This window comes from Furipterus horrens, unplaced genomic scaffold (genome assembly GCF_987537825.1).
Source record: "Furipterus horrens unplaced genomic scaffold, mFurHor1.1.pri manual_scaffold_2, whole genome shotgun sequence".
NCBI lineage: Eukaryota > Metazoa > Chordata > Mammalia > Chiroptera > Furipteridae > Furipterus > Furipterus horrens.
Window position 1 is genome coordinate 41326311 of NW_028327172.1, and position 27496 is coordinate 41353806.

General features: G+C 40.5%; 1 protein-coding gene across 1 annotated transcript in view; it reads right to left on the reverse strand.

Moving 5' to 3' along the window:
- Window positions 1-27496, reverse strand: part of SYT9 (synaptotagmin 9) — a 189852-nt gene that overhangs the window by 100070 nt on the left and 62286 nt on the right. The window contains exon 3 of the mRNA XM_090267670.1: window positions 24804-25350. Coding sequence (XP_090123796.1) covers window positions 24804-25350 — 547 coding nt within the window. The remainder of the gene's footprint in view (window positions 1-24803; window positions 25351-27496) is intronic.

Sequence of the window (27496 nt, forward strand, 5' to 3'; positions counted from 1 at the left end):
TCTGGTCAGGGCACATGTGGGAGGTGGCTGATTGATATTTCTCTCTTGCATCGATGTTTCTCTCCCTCTCTTTCACCCTCCATTCCCCTCTCTCTAAAAGTAAATAACTAAAATCTCCTTTAAAAAGTAATAAATCCCACTATGCCTCAATTTCCTCTTATGTAAAATGAGTATATAATACCTATTTCATTTTTTGAAAATTAATTAGGAAACATGTAATTGAGCCCTGGGTCCCGCAAATAGGAAGTACGTGTTACTCTTGAGACCCCCCCTTCTTCCTCTGGTGGAAACTGGCGAGGACTCCAGCCCCCAGTGAGCACTCAAGAGTAAGAAGGGTTCGGCCATACTGCAGCTGCTCCTTGACCACACTGATGTTTTTATAGAAGAGTAAAGCCTTTTTTAAATAAGGCTTTTGTTTTGTATTTCCAATGGGTACTCAGTACCCCGGAGAGAACCTTGCATAGGGATGGTGTGGAGAGTGAGCAACAGGGGAAGAGAGTGACAAGGGATGAATTTGGTTAGGACAGATGCTGGTGGGGTGATGGCCCAGGCCTCTGGGAGCTGAGGCAAGACCCGCCCTCACTGCCTGGGCCTGTTCTGAAACAAGGAGGAGCCACTCACGGTGACACTGTCCAGTGCCCCGCTGAAGCAGGACCGCCAGCTCTGTGCCCTCTGGTCTGGGCTCTCCTCTGCTGGCTCCAAGTCGCTGTCACATCCTGGTAGAGGATTTTTGTTTTTGTGCATATTTTCAAATTATAGTAAAATATACATTACATAAAATTTTCCACTTTAGCCATTTACAATTGGTTAATTCAGTAGAATTCAGTACGTTCACAATGCTGTGCAAGCATCACCACTATCTATGTCCAGAAAGTCTGCCTCAGCCCGGACACTCTCTCCATTGGCCTGGAACGCCCCATGCCACCCCTCCCCCCAGCCCCCGGCAGCCTTGGTTTTTAAGCCCCAGTGGGGAGGGTATTCCTATTCCAAGCCCATTTCTGAATTTTGTGTCTCCTTTGGAAGCCACTCCTCAGGACGCTGTGGGGAGCTCAAACCACAACGGGGTGTGTGGCCTCTAGGCCTGGGAGCCCAGCATACTCCTCCCCACCCCACCCCACCATGGCTGTGGCCCGGTAAGCTCCTCAGCTTGAAGAGGTAAGCTTCCCTTTCTTCAAAATCAAATGGACCTTTGCTACTTTCTGTAACTGCTACGACTGAGAAATACACAGACGTGAGACAGACCCAGACTTGAGGCCCATGCCTGAGAGTGAAATCTAAGGACAGTTAAAAAAAAAAAAAAGCCCGTTTTTAAAAAAGGACCAGTTCAATTCTTAAAAACTGCCCATCCACAATCTTAAAATATAGACAGATTCTCTTTTAAAAACAAGCAAGAACAAGGTCTGATGGCTCTGCTATCTGGAAAGGATTAAGTGCTAAAAATAGCTCAAGGTGTTGAGAATGCTGTGGGAGTGCTCAGTGCACGAAGCACAGGGCAGTCAAATCTGGCACTAAATGCGAACAGGGAGGAGTTCTGAGTCACTGGGACCCCCCCTCCACTAGATGTAAAACTAATATTCTTTAATAGAGGCACAATTCTGGACCTTACTCTCCAGCCTATTGTGTTAAGAAAGCACTAAATGCCCAGGGAAGTATCCCACATTGACCTGAAAGGAAGGCAAGGAACTATGAATTAGATTCTCTCATATCTCCCTGTTTTGGGTGAAGTCGTGCTGATGGCCAGGTGACATGTGCAGGGCCATCTGGTGACATTTCTTTTTGGGAACAGATTAACTGAGACTGGGGAGGGTGGTGAAGTAGGTACAGTGGCCAACACAAGATTCTCAGGTGTTTTCCTGGAGCCTATGTCCATCTTTGAAGGGGGATCCCCTATTTTTATTCTAGAAGAGAGTGATCCAACTATTGTTACTAAACATTACATGACCCGATGGACGAATCCTACACTGAAAGTACTCCTTCTCATTCTGAAAGCTTCCATGAATATGAAACCCAGGTATTAAGGAAAGTCTCTTTCTAGAACTGTTCTATCTTCCCTCCCCTCACTCTTCCAGAGGGAGAGGGAATACATGCAGGTAGATGTGAGTTGCTTATTCTTGAAATTGCTCTGATGCCACAGACTTAACCAGTTTGTAGTCTCCTCCTTCAGTGCCTACGGGCACCCAGTGCCTAGCATATAGCCTGGTAACGTCTGCTGAAAGAACAAATTCTTCACTGGGCCTTGACCATTCCATCATGTTCTGCTCTCCCTGAGTTGTCAATCTCTTTCTCAATATGGCAAAACGCTAAAATTTCCTCTGGCTTCTCATCCCCTCAACAAGCTGCTGTCCACAGCCTGCTGTGAATGGTGAGACTCTTCCCTCGAGGCCTAAGTGGAAGCATTTCATATCTGCACACTTCCTTACTCCCCGGGCCCAGCAGCAGCCTTTAATGCAGGGATGCTGGGCCCAAGACCACTGAGGTTGTCCTGAGACTTCTCAGTGCCTGGCCCTGCAGCATGACCCAGCTTGGACTGGGATATTTTCATAAGAACTGTTTGAAAGTAGTATTGGTTGAGCTGATCAGTGCCAGCTTCTCTTTTGGACACACTGTACCTGCAAAGAGAGAAGAAGCCAGACAAGTGGCCTCTGACGGCGGCACACTGGATTTGAGATTGCCCAGGGTTGTCTGGCTACCCAGGAGGCCTTGACTTGGGAAGTGTGGATGCAGGGAACAAAGCCCTGTCCAGCTCTTCAGAGATAAGGAGCCCCACCCTCCCACAGAGGGGTTTCTCTGAGACACACAATTATGCAGTTCCGCTTCTTTCCTTAAATTAACACAAAGAGCTTACCAAATCATGTCACAACCATATAAAAATCTCAAATGAAGAGCCATGGACAAGAGATTATAACAGGAAAGATATATCCAAACATTAACAGTGAATGTCTCTGGGCAGAGGGCTTCTCAGTGACTTTGTACTCAGGATCATCCACCCTTCTCTTTCTATCCAAGTTTTCTGTATTGCACAAATTACCTACTAAAGAAAAAATGTCAACAAAATATTTTTGCAAAGTAAGATATGTTCTAAAGTTTAAAACAGACCAAAGATAAAGTGCAATTGAATTTAACAAGTTGTATTTTGCAGTTATTGTAAAGGGAATCATCAGAGTGGTAGACCCGAAAGGACCCCAAGCTCACTGAGGGCAGAGGCTATTTCCCCATGCACTCCCGGCACACAGCTCTGTCTCTTACATCGTAGAGAAAACAGAGCCACCACATGGGGCTTCACTTAACTTCCTGCTTCTGCGGAGCCTCTCCTGCCCACGTGTGACTTGGGAGGAAGTGTCCTATCCAAAGGTGACCCACCAGCTCTGTTCTGGATCCCATCCACACTCACCTTCCAGTGGGCTCCCAGCCACAGGCACCTTCCACTGCTCATCCCCTCTTTCTTCCATCTTGCAGTTCCTCCACTCTGCTGGCTCTCAGCTGCCAGCATTTAAACGTCCACCCCGCCCCAACCTTGACAAAACCCTCCCTGTCCAATCTCTCTCCTCTTCTTTGCAGCCGAATGTGTCACAGGGCTATTTAAACATTCTGCCTTTCATTTGCTTTTCAGTCTTCTCTACTCTGGCTTTAGTCTTTACTGCTAACTTCTAGAGCCACCATGTTGCAGAATCCAATGGTTTCTTTCCCCTTCTTTTCTTAATTGACATCAGTTTAGCTTTTGACCCACCTGACCATTCACAGTTCCTTGAAACATTCTTCTGGTAATTTCCATGGCACAATAAACCATTTTCCTTTTACCTCATTGGCTGTCCCACTTCCAGGTACTTCAAAGTCTCAGGAATTGTTTCCACACCCTCTTCTTTCTTTACTCTAGTCTACCATTAAGTAAATTCATCAGCCTCTATGATTGAAATACCATAAACAGTATATGTTGACAATTCATAAATTAATATTTCCAACTGAGACCTTACCTCTGAGCTCCAGCCACATATATCCAATTGCTTTTTATTTTTTTTACACTTTATAATGTTTCACTGAAAATGCAAACTGAATATGTTAAAAGTGGAACACATGATCTTATATACACCAAAACAAAACAAAAAAACCCAAACTCTATTCTTCACATAATTCTTTCTATCTCAGTAAATACCAACACCTTCCTTGAAGCTGCTCATGCTAGAAACCAGAAAATCTTTGACCACTTCCATTCTTCAAGTCTCATAGAAAATGAATTCTTCTGACAATGATATAGATACGGGAAATGAATTTATCTTCACATCTTAAACAACTAAAAATCTGAACAAAGCATATGAAACAATGGTTTCCAAGACACTGGACATCAGACAATGAAGATAAGTCATACCTGGGTGACAGGAAACAACTGAGGTGAATCCTATTATTGCCCCTGCTCACTACCCTGAAAGAATTTTCAAGACACACAGAGAGAGGTGGGAACCCATGCAGAGCCTAGTGTGTTTCCTGAGATGAGGAAATGAACTTGGGAGTTTGAAAAGGGCTAACCCTGCTAGTGTTTTCAAGGCAGACTACCAGAGAGGAGAGAGATGACATTGAGAGAGTTCTAGTGAGCTGCAGCACAAAACATTGCTGAAATAAATTAAAGATATACACTGTCTGTGGTTGGGAAGACTCAACATTTTTAAGATGCCTACTCTTTCCAAACTGATTTTACAGTCAATGGAACCCTAATCAAAATTCCAATTGGGGTGGTGGCAGTGTGTGTGTGCGTGTGTGCACATGCATACATAGATAAGCTATTATAAACTTCATATAGATATTTGAAGGACCTAGAATAACCAAAACCACTTTGAAAAAGGAGGACAAAGTTGGAACAATTACCTTACTTGATTTCAGGAATTATTATAAATCTACAACAATCAAGATGCTGTGGTATTGGAGTAAATATTCACAAATAGAACAATGAGTAACAAGAGCCCATAAATAGACTCATATATATGATCAGCTGATTTTCTTCAAAAGTACGAAAGCCAGTTAGATAAAATAGTCTTTTCAATAGTTGTGCTGGAACAATTCAATATCAATAAAAAAAGCTCTGATCCATACTTCATACTATATATAAAAACCACTCAAAATGGTCATAATCACAAGTGTAAGAGCTAAAAACAGGAAACAGAAGAAAATCATATTGTGTAAATTTGAATGAGGAAATGTATACTCTATAATAAAGATTAAATTGATAAAATGGACTTCAACAAAATTAAGAACTTCTTTCTTTCAAAAGACAATGTTAAAAGAATAAAAATACACACCACAGCTTGGGAGAAAATATTTGCAGTGCAGATATTTGATTAAGGATTGGCATCCAAAATATATAAAGAATTCTCATAACTCTCTATTAAAAAGCAAGTAACCCAATTAAAATGGACAAAGGATAGGGACACTTCAACAAAGAACATAAACAGTTGGTAGATAAGCACATGAAAAGATGCTCAACATCATAAGTCAGTAGGGAAATGCAAATTAAACCTCAATGAGATTCCACTTTATACTTCTTAGAATGTCTAAAATTGAAGACTGGCCCTGCCAAGTGCTGGTGAGAACGCAGAGCGAGAACTCTCACACGCTGCTGGAGTGGCTGCAGAATGGCATAATCACCTCAGCAAACCGTTTGGAAGTTCCTTAGAAAGGTAAGCATACATCTACCCTATGGTCCAGCCATTCCAATCGCAGGCAATTATGCAAGGAAAATGAAAGCATATGCTCATACAAAGCACATGAATGCTGATATAGCTTTATCTGTAATAGTTCTAAAGTGAAAATAATCCAAATAATCTAATAATTTTATTAACCAATGTTACCCCAGTACATTTAATTAAAATAAAAATAATAAAGACGTTTACCATAAAATTAAGTTAAAAAATAATAATCCAAATATGCAACAGATAGAAAAACACTGTTATATCCATGCAATGAAACAGTACTGAGCAATAAAAGTCGTGAACTATTAATAAACACAGCAACATGGATGAATTTAAAAATAATTTTTCTGATAGAAGCAAAACAAAACTATATGGTCCTTATGTATATAAAACTCTAGAAAACTCCCAACTGACCTATAGTGACATAATCCAGATCAAGTGTTTAGGGTAACAAATTTATTCATTATTTTGATTGTGGTGTTGGTTTCACAAATATTACATATGTCAACTACTGTCAAATTGTATATGTTAGACTTTCCGCCAAAATGGAGGCATAGGCAGACACACTGCGTCGCCCTTCACAACTAAGAAGGAATACAACTACCTCAAAACTAGAAATAACCAGGAGTTCCAGAAAATGAAAGTGCATGGAAGTGCAGCAAATGAAGATATAAAGAAGAAATACTCATCTAGACAGGTAGGAGGGGCAGAGCTGGGGAAGAGGACACAGTGTGGTGGTGGCAGCAGCGCAGTTACACGTTTTAAAAAGTCAGGATGGACACCTGGGGAGTGTTTCCAGCTCCTCACCAGACTGCTCAGCTCACTGTCCCAGCTCCAGGGAAAATCAAGCCTCATTGCTTCTGACTGTGCAAACCAGTGAGGGTTGGGACGGAGGCAGAAACTGCTGGTCTCTCAGCAGAGTCCGCTTGTTTAAAGGGCCTCCATGGACCTAGAACATCCGCAGACCCACCCCCTCTGGGAATGACGGCCAGGGCATAGCTAGAGGGGCGCCAGTCCCATATGGAAGTGGGAGAGGTGCCTGGAAAAGGGGCGAGTGCTGGGCAAGCAGCATTGTTCCCTCTCAGACCCCTCCTCCACATACAGCGCCACAATGTGGTGAAACAGGTCACCTGTTACTGATGAATATCTAAGGCTCCGCCCCTTACAACGTAGTAGGAGTGACAGCTCTCCCTGGGACACAGAAGCAAACAAACACAGGAGACTTTCGGCCAAGATGGAGGCCTGGACTGACACGCTCCATCTCCCTCCACAACAAACAAGGATACAACTACTGCAAAACCAGCAATAACCAGAAGTTCCAGAAAATAAATGGAAGTCCAACGAATGAAGTTATAAAGAAGTGGTGCTTGTCTAGATGGGTGGGAGGGGCGAAGCCTGAGCGGAGAGATCAAGCTGTGATGGTGGCGACGGCAGTGGGATGGCAGTAAGCACAGAAACCCGTATTTAAGGGGAGGTGAGAAGCACCTGGGGAGCACCCCCGGCTGCAAACCAAACCCATCAGCTCGAGATTCCAATGCCAGGGAAGGCAGACCCCCACTGCCTTGGACCGTGAAAGCTGGAGGGGGTGGGGGCAGAGGAAGAAGCTCCCGGTCTCTCAGCGGAGAGTAAATGGCAAGAATCCATCTTGGACCCCCACCCGCACACAAAACGCCACAGTGTGGTGAGATGGGTCGCCCGGTAGTGACAAGTGCATGGGGCTCCACCCTCCATAGCGTAGGAGGTATGACAGTCCTGCCCAGGAAGCAAAGGTAAACACAAAATGGTCAGGATGGCACAGATCATGATAGAGATCTGGGTGACGCAGCTGATCAGACAGCAAATATCTAATCAAATGGCTCAGCAGATAAGAAATCTTTCTGAGGCTCAGTTCAGAGCTTTGGTTGTAACAATGCTTACAGACCTAACAGCAGATCTTAAACAAGATGGGGAAGGAACAAAGGCTAGTCCTGCTGAAATGAACAAAAACACATACGAAACTAGTAGTGAGGGCAAGAAAACCAGGGATAAAATCAACAAATTGAAACATAGGGAAGGAACAGTCAACCAGTGCAGAAAGAGGAAACGAAAAGTGAGGAAAATGAGGAGAGGCTCAGAAACTTATTGGACAGCTATAAGCGGGCCAATATCTGAATCATAGGGCTGCCAGAAGGTGAAGAAGAACTAGAAATTGAAAATTTATGTGAAAAGATAATGAAGCAGAACTTCCCTAATTTGGGGAAGGACTTACAGAGAGTTCCAAAACAACTGGACCCAGAGAGAACCACATCGAGACACACTATAGTCAAAATATCAAAAATTAAGGCTAAAGAGAGAATCTTAAAAGCAGCAAGAGAGAAGAAGAGAATTACATACAAAGGAGTCCCAATAAGACTGTCAGCTGATTTCTCAAAAGAAACTGCAGGCAAGAAGGGACTGGCAAGAAATATTCAAAGTAACGAAAATCAAAAACCTACAACCACAATTACTCTATCCAGCGAAGCTGTCATTCAAGATAGAAGGGCAGATAAAGTGCTTCCAGGACAAAGTGAAACTGAAGGAGTTCATCAGACCCAAACCAATATTTTATGAGATGTTAAAGGGACTTATTTAGGAGAAAGGATCAAAACTATGAACATTAAAATGAAAGCTGTATCACAACAACCAGCAACAGAAGCTAGGGAATTGAAACAAAGGCAAACTAAGGCAACAAGAGTGTGAAAAGAATTATAAGTAGGGGGAACATTTTGAGGGGAGGTCAGTGGGGAGGGGAAGGGGGAAAGGGAGGGAGATGGTACAGGAATTAAGAAGCATAGTAGGAGGGAGTGGAGTAGATAGGAAGATGTTGAGAAGAACTATATGCACAACCAATGGGCATGGACAAAGTGAGGGGGACAACTGGAGGGGGGGTCACTGGGTGGAGGGGAACAAAGGGAAAATAAATTGGGACAACTGTAATAGCATAAACAATAAAGCATATTAAAACAAATTTAAAAAATTGTATACCTTAAACATAGGCAGTTTATTATATAAGGAGGGACCCCAAAAACCCTGAAATTATCTTCTGGAGGGCAGGCCCCTTGTAGTACAGGCTTCCCCTGCTAGGTGAGTGTTCTAGGAACCCATTGTATCAGTGTGCCAGCTGGTGTTGTTGAGAAAGGCTATGTTGGGCTTCAATGAATTTTTTTTTGAAGACTTTTTCAACACATTTGCCCATTTCGTGATGGGCTATTTACGAGTGCACCTACCTACATGGCGCTGAGTGTCCAGCAGTTTTTGACCAGTTTTTGGTCCAGCATGACCCTGTATTCCACCCTCCCTATTCACCTGATCTCACCCCAAACAACATTTTTTTGTTTGTTTCCCCAGGTGGAAAAAGTCTCAAAGGGAAACATTTTGCCAGTGTGGAAGAGGTGAAACGAAAAACGGCAGAAGCACTAAAAGGCATCAAAACTGATGACTTCATAACCTGTTTTGAGCAGTGCAAAAGTCTCAATAGGTGCATTGCATCGGATGGAGAATACTTTGAAGGCAACTGAAGCTTAAACGTGTAAGAATAGACAATTTTTAATAAATAAATTCCTTTTTGTCTGGCGCCCCCATATACCAATTATTCCTCAATAAAACTCTTTCTTTTTTTTTCCCTGGAATTTGCTGTTCTCCTTCTCTATTACCACTATCCTGGTGAGAAAAATCATCTCCATCCTGGCCTGACCCTTCCTTGCTGTTCCCTCTTCTCTGTTCTCTGCATGACAGCCAAAGTGATCTTCTAAGAAGACAAATCTATTTGTGTCATTTCACTGCTCAAAATTCTTCATATTTACTTATAAAATAAAGACCCAAACACTTCAATGCCCTATCTATTCTCGCCCCTGCCCAAATCCTAGTCTCTCTTCCATTTTGCTTTCCCCCTTTTAACTCTTCTGCCTTTTACTCTTGGAACTTGCCAAAATTGTTTCTGTCCTGGGGCCCTTGCACATGCTAGTTTCTTTTGCCTGGGACTTTGCCCTTCCAAGTGAACTCCTAACCTTCCTTTAGCTCCAGCTTCAATGTTACCTCCTCCAAGCATTCTTCTTTGATGCTCCTGGCTAGGTTAGGTTTTGCCTATGTCTCCTTCACAGCACCAAACCCACACATAAATAACTATCTGTGCAATGCTTGTTTTTTTCCTATCTGTCCCTTTTTTGTGAAGGCCCACCTCCCAAGACCATAATATGCTCCAAGAGAGTAGGGATCATTATATACGTGATACCTAGTCCGTTCTCTAACACATAGTAGGAATTCGAAAATATTGACTGAATAAATGATAAGACAAAACTGGGACTCACTTCCTGACTCAGAACTTCCTCCCTGACTTTCAAATTACATTTTTCTTAATCTGCTCTTGCAAAATCCATCCTTTTGTATCTGACAACCAATATACTTTTCCTATAGCTACTTAGGTCTCAAACTGGTAAAAATTAAGAAACGTACTAGAGCCATATCTTAAGTATTAAATACTTTAAAACCAAAGTATTGGACTTAGAAAAGGAAGGTTAGCAATGTTAAACACAGCTGAATTTTTTTTTAATCAGTAATGCTCCTTTTAATGATACAATTATTCTGGAAGTTACACCCCAAGAGAGTTACAAAGTTAATTAATAAGACATTTCACAAAGAAGGAAACTGACTGGAGAAGAGACTCAAGAGGAAGAACCAGGTAGAAAAAGAAGTCACAGCCCCTCTCTGAGAGTGGATGGCTAATCCAGCACCGCCATGTTTTCAGTAAAGCAGTGGCCTAGATTCTCAGCGTAGCTGAGGGTGTGGGGCTGGGGAGATCAAGATCACAAACATGGCCATTTTCCAGAACAACTTCCTAAGAAACAGCCTACCTTCCCCTTCTTTTCCCTCCCACACTTTGTTTATAGACTCCCCTTAATTAGAGCATTTCAGCATGGAAGCATAATCCAATCTGAGAGAAAATTTCCCTTGAGAGCCATCTGTCAGAATTAGACTACACTTAGCTACTGGACAGTAAGGCTGGGCTGTAAATACCACCGACTGCTTCGATTCTCCAAAGGCTCAAATCTCATTTTCCAAGCAAGCAAATGTCAGTCCCAGGGACAAGGCTTTCTGTCAGGAAACTGGCTCTCTGTTTTGGACAGTTATTCCTCCACAGGCAGATGATTATTAAAAGTGGTCCCAGGAGGACACTCTACCTGACCAGCCTCACCTTTCTCCAGAGATGAAAATGCTGTCCTTGGCAACTCTATTAACTCTCCTTCAGTTGTTCTAGGTTTGCAGGAGATAGTTTTTGTTGAGCTAGATTTTCCTCATGAGTTCAGCTGTAGAGATATTTGACTGTGTAAGGGAGGACCAAGTGGAGCCCACTTTGGCTTCCTATAAAGCCAGCCCTCCTTCTCAGGAGCACCCAACTGGCCACGCACACACCTCCCTTTGGTACCCATGCCTAGGCACAGCTGACTCTTGCCTAGGAAAGGAGTGTTTAGGGTCAGGTTTGGGGGTTTGGGAGGAAGAGGGTCCCTTCTCTCTTTCTTCATCATTTCCCTGTGTCTCAGAGGTCACCTGATCCAGGGCCTCTCTGCGTCCCTGTTACCCCTTTCCCATTGTTCTGTTCTGTCATCCTGCTTCACACCCATGGTGTCAGGCCAGTGCACCCAGCCCATAGCTGCTGTGAGCGTTGGCTGCTCACAGCTCACTGCTGCATCCTTGCTGGGACAATTCACCTCAGCTGATGGGCACCATCTTAAAAATAACTGACAAGTTATTCCCTCTCACCAGGGGTCACCCACAGCCAGTGACAAAGGCAGGGTAAAGAGGCAGCCTGTGTCTCAGAGTGGGATACCTCTGTGGTGCCTTTCTTGCAACCAGCTGCCTGCTGGCTCAGGGTCAGGGCTTTTGCTGAAGTCCCACCTTCGCCTGTCCTGCTGCCCTTACTTCCTTACAAATTTTACTTGAAAGCAATTCCTTAATAAATCATCTGCACAAGAGTTCCTCTTTGCTTCTGCTTCGAGGTAATGCTACTTAAGACACACACATTATATTGGTGCTATCTTCATTCCATTCGTCTGTTCATTCATTCATTCAAAAAGCATTTATCGTCTACCTCTTAGGTTAAGTACTGAAATCATAATCACAGACTTTGTCTTCAAGGAGCGTCCAGTCTAGTGGGGTAGGCAGAATAGATAGATACTCACAACTGAATGTGGTACCTGCCATGAAGAGGTACATAGAGGATACTTGAAGAGCTCACAGGGACACCTAATCTGTTCCTAGTGGATATAGGAAGGGCTTGCTTAAGGTGATGGTATAGCGTAGGACTTTGTGAAGAACATTTAATTGACCAGAAAAGAGAAGTGGAAATATAGGTCACTGCAGACAGAAAACAGTGTACGTACAGAACAAATACACGAGTGAACAATTAGAGGGAATTAGATGGAGTAACAGAGGGAATTCGTTGTCCAAAACCTATGGCAAACATTGCTATTGCATCCTGGCTTTCTCATTTGCTAAGCCCTTACTTCTTCTTAACACAGCTCACTAATTAGCTAGCACCAGTTGATTGGAATTGGTCAAGGTCAAAACCCTTTGCCACACCTTTTGCCCATAACTTCTGTTTATCTCCAACTCCAAATCTCCAAACTTTGCTGTATCTGCTCCCACACTTTTCTCATCAATCCCCACAACAAAGGAAACATTTATCTAAAGCCAGCACTCTACCTGTATTTTAGATCCTGTCTCCTATCTTTTTGTGGGGGGACTTGCTCTGTTGATTATTGTACCCTCTGTATCTATATATTCAAATTCTATATATGTACTGATAATTTTAGCCCTGGCTGGTTTGGCTCAGTGGATTGAGCGTCGGCCTGCGAGCTGTCGCTGGTTCGATCTTCCAGTCAGGGCACATCAGAGAAGGAAAACTCTGACTCCAAAAAACCTCCGCTGCCTTGCGGCATACCTCTTCAGGGGAAAGGCTAAGGGAGTAAACCCCGACAGAAAATCCGGAGCCGGAGTCCCAAGGCGGTTTGACGTGGTAGTCAACACCGGCAACTCCTGCGGCGCACCTGAAGCCAAGCTGTATTGACTCCGTCTTTCCCTTGGACCCTTCAGCTGCGAAGAGAGGGGGGGTCTGCTGCTTGGGCAACAGCAGACCCTCCATATCACCCTGCCCAGGCTCTGCAGCTTCAGCTTCACTGGAGAGGACACCCCAGCGTCATTGCAAGATGTCGATTCAACACGGGAGGAGACAGATACCATGTCACTCCCGAGTCGGACTGCACAGCTATTCTCGGCAGTGCAGATAGACTCTTAAGAAGCTACACCATCGTCTCTCGAGATGGACGGCTGCCGACGACGACGACGACGACGACTGATAATTTTCATTAGATATTTTTTCATTCAGTTAGGTTTTTATTTCCCCTTAAAAGTGATTTTAAATTTTTATTAATTTATTTTTCATTTATATACAGTAAAATTCAGTTTTGTTATACTGTTTTATGAGTTTTGACAAATGGAGAGAGTCATGTATCCCCCACAACTGCAACAGAGAACAAGTTCATCAGTCCTCCAGAACTCCCTCTGTTGACCCTTTGTAGTCAACTCATCTCCCCACCCCCAACTCCTGGCAACCATTGATTTGTTCTCTTTCTCTAAAATTTTGCCCTTTTCACAATTATCATATAAGTGGAATGATAAAGTAAATAGCCTTTTGAGTCTATCTTCCTTCACTTGGCATAATGCACCTGAGACTGATTCATATTATTGTGTGTATATTATGCACACATTGTTTCCTTCATTGCTGAATATTATTCCATTGTATAAATATAACATTCTATCCATTTACCCATTGAAGTACATCGAGGTTGCCTCCAGGTTTTGGTAATTATGAATAAAACTGCTATACACATTCCCATACATGTTCATACAGATTTTTTAAATAAATATATTTTTATTTCTCTTGTAAATTTACTGTTTTTCAAATTTCATCTAAAATCAAAATGTGGGTAGATTGTATAGAGAAAAATATCAGTATCTGCTGCAATCTGATTTGAGGTGTAGAATGTAGGCCTCCATATATGCACACAAGAATCCCAACAGAACCAGCCTGCTTTCTCAGCTTTCTGCCCTGTCCTCCTCTTTCTGAACCCCAAGAAAGAGTAAAAAAATAGAATCAGAGGTTGGTCTCACACTTGAATTTAGTTGTAAAAACCTTTAACAAAATATTAACAAACCAAATAGCTGAATACACACACTCATGTATACCCATGTATGCAAAAAACAATACATCATGAATGAGTTGGATTTATCCAAGAAATACAAGTTTTCACCAAAATTAGAAATAAAGCAATATAATTTATGACATTACAAGATAAAAAGAACATAATATATTATTTCAATAAATTGAGAAAAATCATTTGATAAAATCTAATATTCTTTTAAGTTTTCAGTCTATAGCCATCCCATTTAGTGGTGAAAATTCAAAGTATTCCTTTTAAGATGAGGAACAAACCAAGGATTACTCTATTGACTTCTGTATTGGAAGTCCTGGTACATTCAATAAAGCAAGCTAAAGGGATGGTTTTAGGGGGGAGAAGTCAAAAAAAAAAAAAAGAGAGAGAGAGAGAGAGAAGAAACAAAGCTGTCTTTATTCATGCATAGTATGATTGTCTATGTACAAAACTTAAACTCAAAAGAATCTAGTCAATTGATTAGACTTAGAGTGCATAGGTTACCAAGTGTTGGAGAGAACACAGACTGAGATGGGCTTCCGTACTGCTGCTGGGATTGTAATCTGGTCAAACCACTTTGAAATATATATACATTCCTAGGTATGTATACCCTACAGAAATTCTTGCACCTGTTTGCCAAGAGACATGTATAAAAAGTATACATACTCATAGATGAAGAGCAGGATGACAGCTAGTGGGTGGGGAGACATAAGGGGGTGGAGGGGGTTAGCAAAAGAAAAAAGGACTCATGGACACGGACAACAGTGTGGTAATTGCCGGGGGTGAGGGTAAGAGGACTAAATGGTAATGGGAAAAACACAATAAAGAGAACATTAAAAATAAATAAATAAATAAATAAATAAATAAATAAATAAATAAATAAAAAGTTAACTCCCCCTCCAAAAGAAACAACATGTCCTTTGCAAGCTCATTGGTGGCTCCGGAAAAACCTCTCTGTGATGAGGCTCCGTCCGCCTGTTCACAGGCACTCTACATAGCTTTGGGATGTGAGGTAGGATCAAGCAGGGGAGAGGTAGAGCCCAGTGTGGGTGCACATCTGAGCGTGCCACCTTCAGAACAATAATACGGTATTTATAATACACAGCATGGTATCGGCTAGTGGGAACAACTGTACTAGCATAAACAATAAAATATAATTTTAAAAAGTATACATATAGCAACATTTATCTAAAATAAAAAAATTAATTCAAATATCATTGATAAAAGACTAGATAAATAAATTATGATATACCATTATAGTGGAAAGCTAAAACACCTCTGCCAAAAAAACCCCCAAAACTCTACAGTATGTACATGAACATAAATAATTTGATACAAATGTTGAAACTAGCAGTTTGCAGAAGGATTGTATCACATAATTTCTTTTATTTAAATTTCAAAAACAAGCAACACTGAACAACCTTCTCTTATGTGGTGAAATTATTTTAAAAACAAGGGAATAATAGATATAAAATTCAGTATATTAATTATTTCTTGGGGGATTGTGGGTATAGAGAAGGGACACACAGAGCTTCAGGGAGACTGAATGTTCTCTTCAGTTAAATTCTGGATGGACTGGTTACATTTTGTTATTTTTAAATCATACCTATATATTATATGAACTCTTGCATATGTCATATGTTTCAATTTAAAAAGCAAATGCTTTGTACTGGCACCTACACTAGGAAAAAAGCTATCAAAGTCTCTTTGCCAGAGACCTGAAGCTTTATTAATTCCTTCCTTCTGATGTTCTGTTCCGCAGCTCTACCACTTTTCTCTCATTCTGAACGATTTAGACATGAAGGGGATGACATGTGTGAGGGTGGGATTTCGTGGGCTCTCATGGAGAGACACAGCTCATCAGATCCCAGAGATGGCCCACTGCACGCATATCCACATTATGGAAGGAATCTGGCTTCGCTGTCATCAGCTGGACACCAGGGCTTTCTGTGGGGCTTCTCAAATAGTTGGTCCCTTAGGATCCATTATTCAACCAGCTGTAGAGTTTCCAGCACCACACCCAGTGGTGAACTGGAGCTTCTCTTATCACTGGCACCAGCTGGCGAAAGCCCACGTGAGCATCTTTTGCCAACTCTGCCTTCAGTGATATTATATGGGTAGATTCAAATCAGCCCTGTTGGTGGTTGACACCACAGAAATGAACAAATGCTACGGATCAGGCTCGCTTTCTATCCCTTCCACCCCAGCCAGTTGTTCCACATCTACCAGGACACCATGGAATGTGACATAGCCATGCATGTTCAACGGTGAGGAGCTCGCATCCTGGGATTCCCTGAAAATTTGTATCATCCCAAGCGGTTTCAGGTATCTACTGCTAGCAGATCTAGAAATGGCCCCAGGGTCCGGGAGACAGAACAGGGAAATTCCTATAAAATACTGGTTTTGGCAATGACTCAAAAGTCAAATTTTGATGGAAATGTAAAGTTTTTAAATCCCTAACATGAAAATAAAGTCTATGCTGCTGTAAATTTTACCACTCCCTTTTCTTAACTTGGATCCATACTGACATGGAGGGAACTTCACGGCTGCCAGTATTACCATGTGAGGAGCAGGATGCTGGCATCTCCTGCAAATCAGAGTCAAGTGGAGAGGATCACAGGTCCAGAGAAAGTCTCTGAACCAGGTTATAAGCAGGCCACCAAGAGAAATTCCTACTCTCTTAATGCCTACTTGCCAGAGAGCCAGTATTGAGTGGGGTATACTAAAAATGCCATGAGCCCATAAAAAAGAATGAAATCTTACCATTTGTGACAGCATGGATGGACCTAGAGGGCATTATGCTCAGTGAAATAAGTCAGGGAGAGAAAGAAAAATACCATATGATTTCACTTATATGTGAAATCTAATGAACAAAATAAACAAACAAAATTGAAATAAACTCATAGACACAGAGAGCAAACTGGTGGTTATCAGAGGGCAGGGAGTTTAGGGGACAGGGTGAAAGAGGTAAAGAGATTAAAAAGCACAAATTGGTAGTTACAAAGTAGTCACAGGATGTAGGTAAAGCATAGGAAATATACTCAATAATATTCGGTAACTATGTATGGTACCAGTGGGGTACTAGAAATAGCAAGGGGACACTAGTAAAGTGTATGATTGTCTAGCCACTATGCTGTACACTTGAAACCAATACAAAATGAAATTGAAAGAAAAAATAATAAAATTAAAAAATAAAACTGTTGGGTCAAAATAGATTAGCATAATTTCAAGAGGTTACTCTGTACATTATCATTAGGTAAGCTTTTGCTTTTTATATTATAAAGATTGACTTTAAAAAATAAAGTGTTTAGGGGTTAAGTAAAATAAATAAATAAGCCAGCTAGCCAGCCAGCCAGGAGTATAGGCATGACAGGCAACATTCACCCAGACCACTGAACTCATACTTTCCCTTTTTTGAGACCTTCCCCAGATGCTATCTTCTCTCCTGTTGGTTGACACATGTCCCACAAAGATTCATTATGCCATTATTGATTAGTCTTGCTTCAGTAGATGAGAGGTGTGATTAAACTCATTTTTCCGTTCAATAATTGCTATTTTTTCTTCATAGGAAGGTGTGAGAATTAATTTTCATTTGACTGCTAACATTTATAAAACTCATCCTCTCCCTGGAGAAATAAAGAACAGAATTTTTTAAAAATTAGTTTATAGTTTCAGCTCTGTTATATCTCCCAATCAAATCAGGCCCAAAGCTTCACCAAATTAGGCCCTCATAAGGAGCTTCATTTTCTTCAGTTAGTGCTTACTAATTATTTCACTTACATACAACATTCTAGAGGCTGGGCACATAGTAGCATATAAGCCAGCTATGGTTGTGGCACTCACAGAACTGTCTAATGGAGAAGGAAGAAACTGAATAAATAACATAAAAGAAGGTATAAGTTAATGACAGAAGAAGAGAGTGTCATGGAAGCGAAAACCAGAAACACCTATCCTCATACAGGGCATACAGTTTTCCGAGGATGTGGCATTTAAACTGGGATCTAAGAGCTTAGTACAAGTTAGCCAGGGAAAGAGGGGAAAGAGAAGTAGAAAATAAGCACATATGATGATTTTGAGGCAACTTTTCATGAACTGACTGAATTGGCTATTGAAAAATGTAGTCCTAATTCCTATTTGGCCATTATCCAGCTGTGTGACCTTGGCTGAATCTCCCAATGGCCCTCCACACAGTTGTATGTGCTAAATGAGGATTTTAGATTATAGAACCTCTATAATCTAGGCTCTTTGTGGCTCTTCAATCACAAGGCAAACATATAATAAATACACAGATTATATTCAGTTAGTGTAATAAAAACTGCTTTTTGAACAGGCCTTGAGCAATACAGTACACAGTGTTTCCAGTAATAGGTTGGATGTTCCCAGGAACTCCTCCAGGTAAAAATACTGGATTATAAAATCCTTTTTAATGCATAGCAAAGCTGATGGGACAGAAACAGAAAAAAATAATAAATCTACAGAGGTAAGAAAGCTGTAGAGCTGGAGCTTAAATGGATGAAACTGTGAATCTCTTGTGGTTTAATGCCTGGGTTTGAGGACAATAGGAGAATCCTGCCTGTAGCTGGAGGCCTAAAGATTAAGGGACACATTTTTAAAGGACAAACAAAACAGAACATCCACTTTGCAGAAGTACACACTGGAGATCCATTCTGTCTTGAACGTGCTCTGGGTAAAAAGCATGAAAAAATATCTCCCTGTGTCAGTTTCTAACCACTAGTACAAGCCTAAACTTACACATTTGGAGCCTATATTTACCCTAACTCTGTTTTCCAAAAACCCTCAAGCTCAAAATTCAGTTTAAAAGTGGTTGCATGTTGGCAGTTCACCTAGGCATCTGGTAGAAGCAATTGCAAATCATCTCTGAAGGAATGTACTTTAAACCTAGAGCTTGGAAACTTCAGTGGCCCTCCTCATCCTCGATGTCTGCATCTGCAGATTCCAATATCAATCTGCTCTTGGTTGAATCCAAGGATGTGGGACCCATGGATACTGAGGGCTGACTAAGGGAGTTGAGAATCTGCAGATTTTGGTATCCATGGGAATCCTGGACCCAACTCCGCACGGATAACCAAGGATGACTGTACTGACAAAGTTCCAAGGCAGATGAGCTCACAATCATAAATCACTAAATACAAGAGACAACAAGGCATGATGAGTTATGGAATGGATGGAAATGGCAAACAAAAGAATCAGAGCTGCAAAGGTTATAGTTATTGGAGTTATGAGCAACAGAATATATATGCGTATGTGTGTGTACATGTATATATATGTTCACATATATACATGTATATGAACATACATATGTATGAAAGGGTAAAAGAAATAGAAAATGGAATTGAAAGTATGCTTTAAAAAGAAACTATCAAATATGTTAAGCAAATATAAAAACACATCAAATAATACTTCTAAAAATAGAAGAAAATGGCTGAGAATTTTCCAGAACTGATAAAAGGAAACAACTTCAGATCCAGGGAACCCAATAAATCTCAGTCAGGATAAATAAAAAGAAATGCCTACTTAGCAATGTTATAGTTAAACTACAGAACACTAAACAGGAAAGCAAGGTCTTGAAAGCAATAAGAAAGAAAAGGAAAATTACATACAAAGGAATAAGTATTAGACTAAATGTTTACTTCCCAAAAGCAATTGGAGGTCAGAAGACTATGGAATGATAGTTTTACAATACTGATATCAGAGTAACTGAGAGTTTTGTGCCTCCCAATTTTTGTACTCAGAATAACAATCTTCTAAGAACAACAGCAAAACAAAGACATTCAGGAGCTGTTACTGTTTGCTGAAGGTTATTTCCAGCCTATGGAGACCCCAAAGAAGGTATCTGGAGAGATAAATAGACCAACTTCACTCTGCTCCCTTCCTCATTGTTTGAACCTAATCAGAAGCCATAGACTAAGGGAGATCTCTTCAGTTTGAAGAAAAATAAACAAAAACCCCAAAGCCTCCAGGGGACTGAGCAGAGGCAAATGGAATGTGTCCAAAATAATACCCTCAATCAATTCCATAAATCAAGAATCACATTGACCCCAATCCAGATAAGTACCATACAAGAAAGTAGATTACATGTATCACTCATGAGGACAGATGTCAAAAACGCTAAACAAAATATTAGCAAACTGAACTCAGCAATGTATAAAGCAGGTACTGTATCAAGGCCAATTGGGATCATACTAGGGATATAAGATTAGTTCAAAATGAGAAAATTAATTAATGTAATTGACCAAAGGTGCATATCAAAGGGGGAAAACCTCACAGGATCATGGCACTTGATAAAACAACTGTTTGTGATAAAGTTTTTGTCAACTAGGAATAGAGGGATACATTCTTAATATTACAAATACATCCACAAACTATCTATAGCAAAATTGTGTCAATGCAAATGTTAAAAACATTCCATTTAAAATAAGGAAAAGGTCAAAGATGACTACTACTATAATCATTATTCAGTATTGTTTTGGAACTCCTGGTCTGTGTACAAATTTTAAAAAAAAGAATAAAAGATATACAAATTAGAAAGAAACAATCATAATGCACAACTCATTATTTACAAAGAAAATTAAGAAGTATCCACAATCTAATTAGAGAATTAAACTTTTGCAAGACTGACAAATAGAAGATAAATATACAAAATGTAAACATTACTATACAGCAGCACTAGTTAGAAAATGTAATTTTAGAAAAGATACTGTTTAAAATAATCAGAAAGACACCTAACAATAAATATAACAAGAGATATGCAAGATCCTCACATAGAAAATCATAAGACTTGAATGAAAACTTTAAAGAACTAAATAAATGGAGAAATGCACAATGGTCAAATAGGAAGACTTAATATCATAAATGAGGTAAAACTTCCCTAAATTAGCCTATAGACTTCATACAAGTACAAACAAATACAAGAAAAAATTCTGTTTAACTCGATCATTAGATTCTAAAATTTATGAGAAAAGTCAAGTACCAGTCAATACAGGAAGATTAATAAATCACTCTTTCAGATATTAATTAAGGCTTATCATAGAATGATAGCAGAGATAGTCGAATAGAACAATGGATAAAAAAGAGAAGCCAGACTATTCATATACCAAAACCTACAGAAGACAGAGCATGCACTGCAGATTATTGGGAAAATATGCCAGAACATTGGTTATCCATAGGGAAAAGGAACTGTAGATGCCTTATGGAGTGAATATTTATGTCACCCCCAAATTCACACGTTGAAGCCAAATACCAATGTGATAGTATTTGGAAGTGGGTCCTTTAGGAGGTAATTAGGTTTAGACAAGGTCATGTGGATAGGGTCCCCATGATGGAACTAGTGTCCTTGTAAGAAGAAAATGAGAGACCAAAGCTCTATCTCTCTTCACCACGTGAGGCCACTGTGAGAAGGTGGCTCTCTACAAGCCAGGACGAGGGCTCTCACCAGGAACCAAATGTGCTGGCACCTTGATCTTGGACTTTCCAACATCTAGAACTGTGAAAAATAAATTCCTGTTGTTTTAGCAGTTTATGTTTTTTGTTTTTTATTTTTGTCAGCCTGAGCTGACTAATACAGAATGCCTATATTATCTATACAAACAATTTCATCCTGGGTGGATTAAAATCATAATTAGGAAAGTCAAAACTTTAAGATTTCTAATAGAAAACATAGAAGAAATAGCTTTGTGACATAGAGTAAGGATTTCTTAAGCAGGACACATAAGTGCTAACTTTCAATGAAAAATATTGACATGTTTTACTATATTAAACATAAGAACCTCTATTGATCAAAAGATACCACGAGTACAAAGATAGCCATAAATGGAGAGATGATGCTTTCAATACACATCACCAAGAATTTGCATGCAGACTATATAAAGAATATACAAGAATGAATAAGGAAAAGGAAACAGAAAAGAAGAGCTGAATAAACATTTTACAAGAAAGGAGACATGAATGGCCAATAAACATATCAGAAGATGGCCAACCATGGCAACCATGGAAATGCAAATTATATACCATTTTCCATGCATGCACATGCACACATATTCAACAGCATGACAACTGCAAGAGTTGGTGAGAATGTGAAGCATTAGGAACCAATGGGAAGATCAATTTGTACAGCCACTGTGGAAAATAACTCGGCATTGCCTAGAAAAGCTGAACACGAGTGTACTTTACACCTCTACCAGGGACACACCCTGGAGAAATTATTATGTATGTGAATCAGGAAATGTGCACAAAAAAGTTCTCTGCTGTATTATTCAGAATCATAAAAAACTAACACAAACCCAAATGTCATCAATACAAGAAAGCTAATCTGTCATATATAACACAATGGGATGTTATATAGTAATGAAAATACATGAACTGCAGCTCTATTTGTCTCTGTTCTTAAATGTCAAAATCAATGTGAACCAGGAAAAAAAAGTCATAGAAGAGCTATGAAAAGCAGCAAGAGACGAAACTAAGCAATATATTGTCTTACAAATATGTCACAATAGATAAAATTTAGAATAGTGGTTTTATGTGAGCAGGAGTGGACTGAGAGACAACGTGATGAGAGAGAACCCAAAAGTCACCAAAATCCTGGTAATGTTCTACTGGTCATCTGAGGGGCGGGTTCATGCCTGTTCACTTAATTATTCCCTCCTTACTCAGTACATGTACATCATACACACTGTGCTATTTTAAAGATAAAAGCATGGCAAATCTCAGTCTGTATACAAGGTCACATTCAAAAGAGCACAGTCAACACAGTCCCAAATAATAATTTTTACATGAAATTTTAAAAAATACGGATTATAAAAATAATCTGTATTTTCATTCTCAGGATATACTCTCTCCTGCTGACCACCTAAAGGCCTTAATCAATGCCTAGAATATTTATTTATTTATTTACTTATTTATTTATTTTTGCCTGAGGAAACTGAGAATTTTGAGGACATTGGCCTTTTTAGTTTTTCTCCTTGATAAATAATTATCATTCTTCACAAATTTGTTGCAAATCAAGACTTTTTCAGCAGTGGACAGGGAACCCTTAGTCCCAGGAGAGTGCTAGAAGGGCAGTGATCTCCAGGCTAGAAGGTCTTGCAGGCTGCCACTTTATATTCTTATCCCATGGGAAACTAGAAGACATTCCCACCAGGGATCAGCCTTATCCAGATTTTTATCAGCCACTGTCAACTCTCCACAAAGTCCCTGGAAGGCAACTCACAGCAGGATCCTTGTTGAGCTTTTTAATAACCATTCCAGCTATTTTATGAAATTCATTTATCAAAAAATATAAACTGATGTCACACTAGATGGAATGACCAGCCTCCTTCTACCAAGGCTCATCACTGTCAGCCAGCAATGTCTCAGCTTATACTCAAGCGGACTTGGCAAATACTCCACTGAGAGTGCTCATTCTTGAGCTATTCATACATTATAAGCAGCCTGCCCATCTCGTTTCTTTAGAGCTTCTCATGCTGCCTACCGATTTGAGGATAACTATAATCCTTGCTTCCTCTCGCATCACTTTTTTGGGTTTACAGATACTATAACCTTTCAAGATTGAAGAGATCTGCTCCTTTCTTAACCTCCCAAATCACTTTAGTTTCATCACATGATGCTCTCTGCACCTTCTCCAGCTCCTTCTTTTCTTTCCTCATTGTATCATCAAGGCCAGCAAAACCCATGTTACATATACTTCACTCACTGGAGCAGCAGGACAAAGCTGGCACTAGTACCCAGTGGCACGTGAAGAGAAGGTGTTCAAGTATGGGCGAGTCCTCAGCTCAGAGGCTGAGGATGACAAAGTACTAATGTGGTTACTCGGTCATTGGGCAGAGAATTTGTGTGTTCAATTTCTGAGCAGAGTGAGAGCCTTTCACTAAATGGGCTCCAAACTCAAGCTGGATCCATGGTCTTAGCTGAGTAAGGATTTGGTGCTTGATGTCTTTGGACGCAAGGTAGGGAAAGGGAAAGGGAAAAGGAAAAGGAAAGGGAAAGGGAAAGGGAAAGGGAAAGGGAAAGGGAAAGGGAAAGGGAAAAGGAAACAGAAAGGCCTCAGAGGGCCCATACTCCAAAAACAAGCCAACAAAGTTACCTGAGGGAATTTGGACAGGTGAAGGAAACAAGGAGCATTAATCAGTTACCTAAACAAGTCCAATTTTCCTTTCTATTTCAGAAGTGTCACTGCACCTCTGCAAGTTAATGAAAAGGATGTAAATGGAGTAAAAATATCACCACTGCAATCCTGTGTTGAAAATGTATGCATGGATATATGGCACCACTGCATGGCACTTCTGCCCTCTCTCTCCTGAGCTCTAAATTGGATTTGACCTTCTATAGATTAGTGCTGCCAATATCTCTACATCTTTTCAGACTGCTCTCCTTTTAACTTTGATTCAATATTTGAAACTGTGGCACCAACTCTTCTCAACTATTCTCACTTCTAAGATTAAAAGTGAAGATCTCATCATGAGAAATGCTACTGAGTGGAGCTGAACTGAGAACATGGGTTAGAACTTAATGCTCTTAGCTGTAGATTATGGTCAAGAGGATGCCAGGATCCATTTAGGACAAACAACCTAAGAAATCGCTAAAGAAAATGTGGTAAGGAGGGCAGATAATATGTGCTTCTGTGAGAGAATAGCTAAGAATTACCAAGTAGAAAAGAGTGAAGGTTATTCTTGAATATCGTTTTCATCAAAAAACCTTGGAAATTTCAAATGAATATCGTTAAAGACCTGTTTCTAGAAGGAGGTTCTGAAGACACAGCTACAATGTATGTATAGTGACATGAATTTTATACTTTGCCCCCCAAGTAAAATAAGGTGTAAGTAATTTGTTTGTATTCTGACTAAGAAGCACCCCCGCACCCAGAAAGAAAAAATGCTGGACTTACATTGGTGACATATTCGATGTCCTTCCAAAGGATGCACTCCCTGGGGAAATCAGCCAAGTCTAGGAAGTGATCCACCACCACTTGGCCAATTAAGTCATGGCGAGAGAACCTGTCAAAGTCGTACACAGAGAAGTGAAGCTTCCGGGCTTCAAGTTCATTGTAGGGAACAGGAAACAAAAACACTTCATCAAACACAGGGTTTAGGGTTTTTCTGTGAACTTTAGTCTGATGTTTTGTTTTCCGATCTGGGAGCAAATAGATCTTGACATAAGGATCTGAAGTCCCAGAAAAGTCCTTGGCGGGCAAATTGACAGCTTTATGAATCTTCACTATGAGCTGCTCTAAGTCACAATCATATTTTAAAATAAAGTTCAGTTTCCCACAGGCTTTGCTGTTATTCCTTCTCCCATCATCATTATCCAATGACCTCTGCTTATATAACTCTGGTTTAATTCGACCAATTCCAGCCAAGTGTTCCTGTTTTTGAAGCTGCTGGATGTTGAAGTCTGGGTTTGACAGGTTGAGTTGTCTTCGGATTGAATTATGCCTTGAGTGAAGAGCAAGAGAGGACAAAGTTATAACCTCATTAGCTATGGGTCTTTCAAAAACTTGTGCCTGGGATGTAGGTAGACTGTTATGCACTTATAAAAGCTTAGATATGTAGGTCTAAATTCAATATGCTCATCAATGTTATTAAGTTGCTCCCCAAGGTTCGAAGCCCAAAACTGAGGCCTGGAATCAGGAAATGAACTTACTACATGAGACCTTGGAGCTTTAAACGTTTAATGTACTTTCTAAACTAATATGCCATAAAAAAGCTTATGCAGCTGGTGAAATGTAGAGGTTTGTTCAGGCTGCTTTAAAAATAAAAGTATTCACTTTTATATATAGTATCATCGTGACATTGAAAAGTTAGCTGTGTATCTTCTTAAGAAGAACTGGACTGGTACATGCAAAAAAATTAAACTAGACCACCAACTTACACCATCCACCAGAATGAACTCAAAATAGATAAAAGACTTAAATATAAGTCATGACACCATAAAAGTCCTAGAGGAAAACATAGGCAGTAAAATTTCAGATATCCCACAGAGCAGTGTTTTTGCCAATATATCTCCTAGGGCAAGGAAAATAAAGGAAAAAATAAACAAATAGGACTACATCAAAGTAAAAAGCTTCTTCAGGGGTAAAGAAACCATCATTAAAATGAAAAGAGAACGGACTATATGGGAGAACATATTTTCCAATGACACCTTGGACAAGGGTTTGATCTCCAAAATATATAAAGAACTCATGCGACTCAACACCAGGAATACAAATAATCCAATTTCAAAATGGGCAAAGGACCTGAACAGACTTCTCCAAGGAAGACATACAGAGGGCCCAGAGGCATATGAAAGGATGCTCAACATCACTAGCCATCAGAATGATGCAAATTTAAACAACATCAAGATACCACCTCACACCTGTCAGAATGGCCATCATTAATGAATCAACAAACAACAAATGATGACAAGGATGTGGAGAAAAGGGAACCCTAGTGCACTGTTGGTGGGAATGCAGACTGGTGCAGCCCCTGTAGGGAAGTGTGGAATTTCCTCAAAAAACTAAAAACAGAACTGCGTTTTGACTCAGTGATTCCACAGCAGGGAATATACCCTAAGAATATCAGGTCACCAATTCAAAAGAACTTATGCATCCCTATCAGTAAATGAGTGGATCAAAAAACTGTGGTACATTTACACAATGGAATACTATGCAGCAGAAAGAAAGAAGGAACTCCTACCTTTTGTGACAGCATGGATGGAACTACAGAATATTATGCTAAGTGAAATAAGCCAGGTGGCGAAACACAAATACCATATGATCTCACTTATAAGAGGGATCTAATGAACAAAATAAACTAATGAACAAAACAGACCGCAGGCATGGAATAGATTGAAAGTGATAAGAGGAGAGGGAGGAGGGGGAGAATGGTGGGAAGAAGGGGAAGGGACTAGACAAAGAACATGTATGAATGACCCACGGACATCAATAACAACATGGGAATTAGCTGTGGGAGTAAGGGGTGGGACGGGAGGAGGAGGGCAAAGGAGGAAAAAATAGGACAACTGTAATAGAATAACAATAAAAAATTATCTTAAAAAAGAATGAATCTTTCTTTAAATTAAACAGAATTTCCTGTCAGTGGCTTACAGCTACAGCTTTATATATATATATATTAATTGTGAGGTAGTACAGTACAAACTGGCTGGTTTGGCTCAGTGGATTGAGCGTCGGCCTGCGAGCTAAGTGTCGCTGGTTCGATCTTCCAGTCAGGGCACATCAGAGAAGGAAAACTCTGATTCCAAAAAACCTCCGCTGCCTTGTGGCATACCTCTTCAGGGGAAAGGCTAAGGGAGTAAACCCCGACAGAAAATCCGGAGCCGGAGTCCCTAAGGCGGTTTGACGTTGTAGTCAACACTGGCAACTCCTGCGGCGCACCTGAAGCCAAGCTGTATTGACTCCGTCTTTCCCTTGGACCCTTCAGCTGCGAAGAGAGGGGGGGTCTGCTGCATGGGCAACAGCAGACCCTCCATATCACCCTGCCCAGGCTCTGTAGCTTCAGCTTCACTGGAGAGGACACTCCAGCGTCATCGCAAGATGTCGATTCAACATGGGAGGAGACAGATACCGTGTCACTCCCGAGTCGG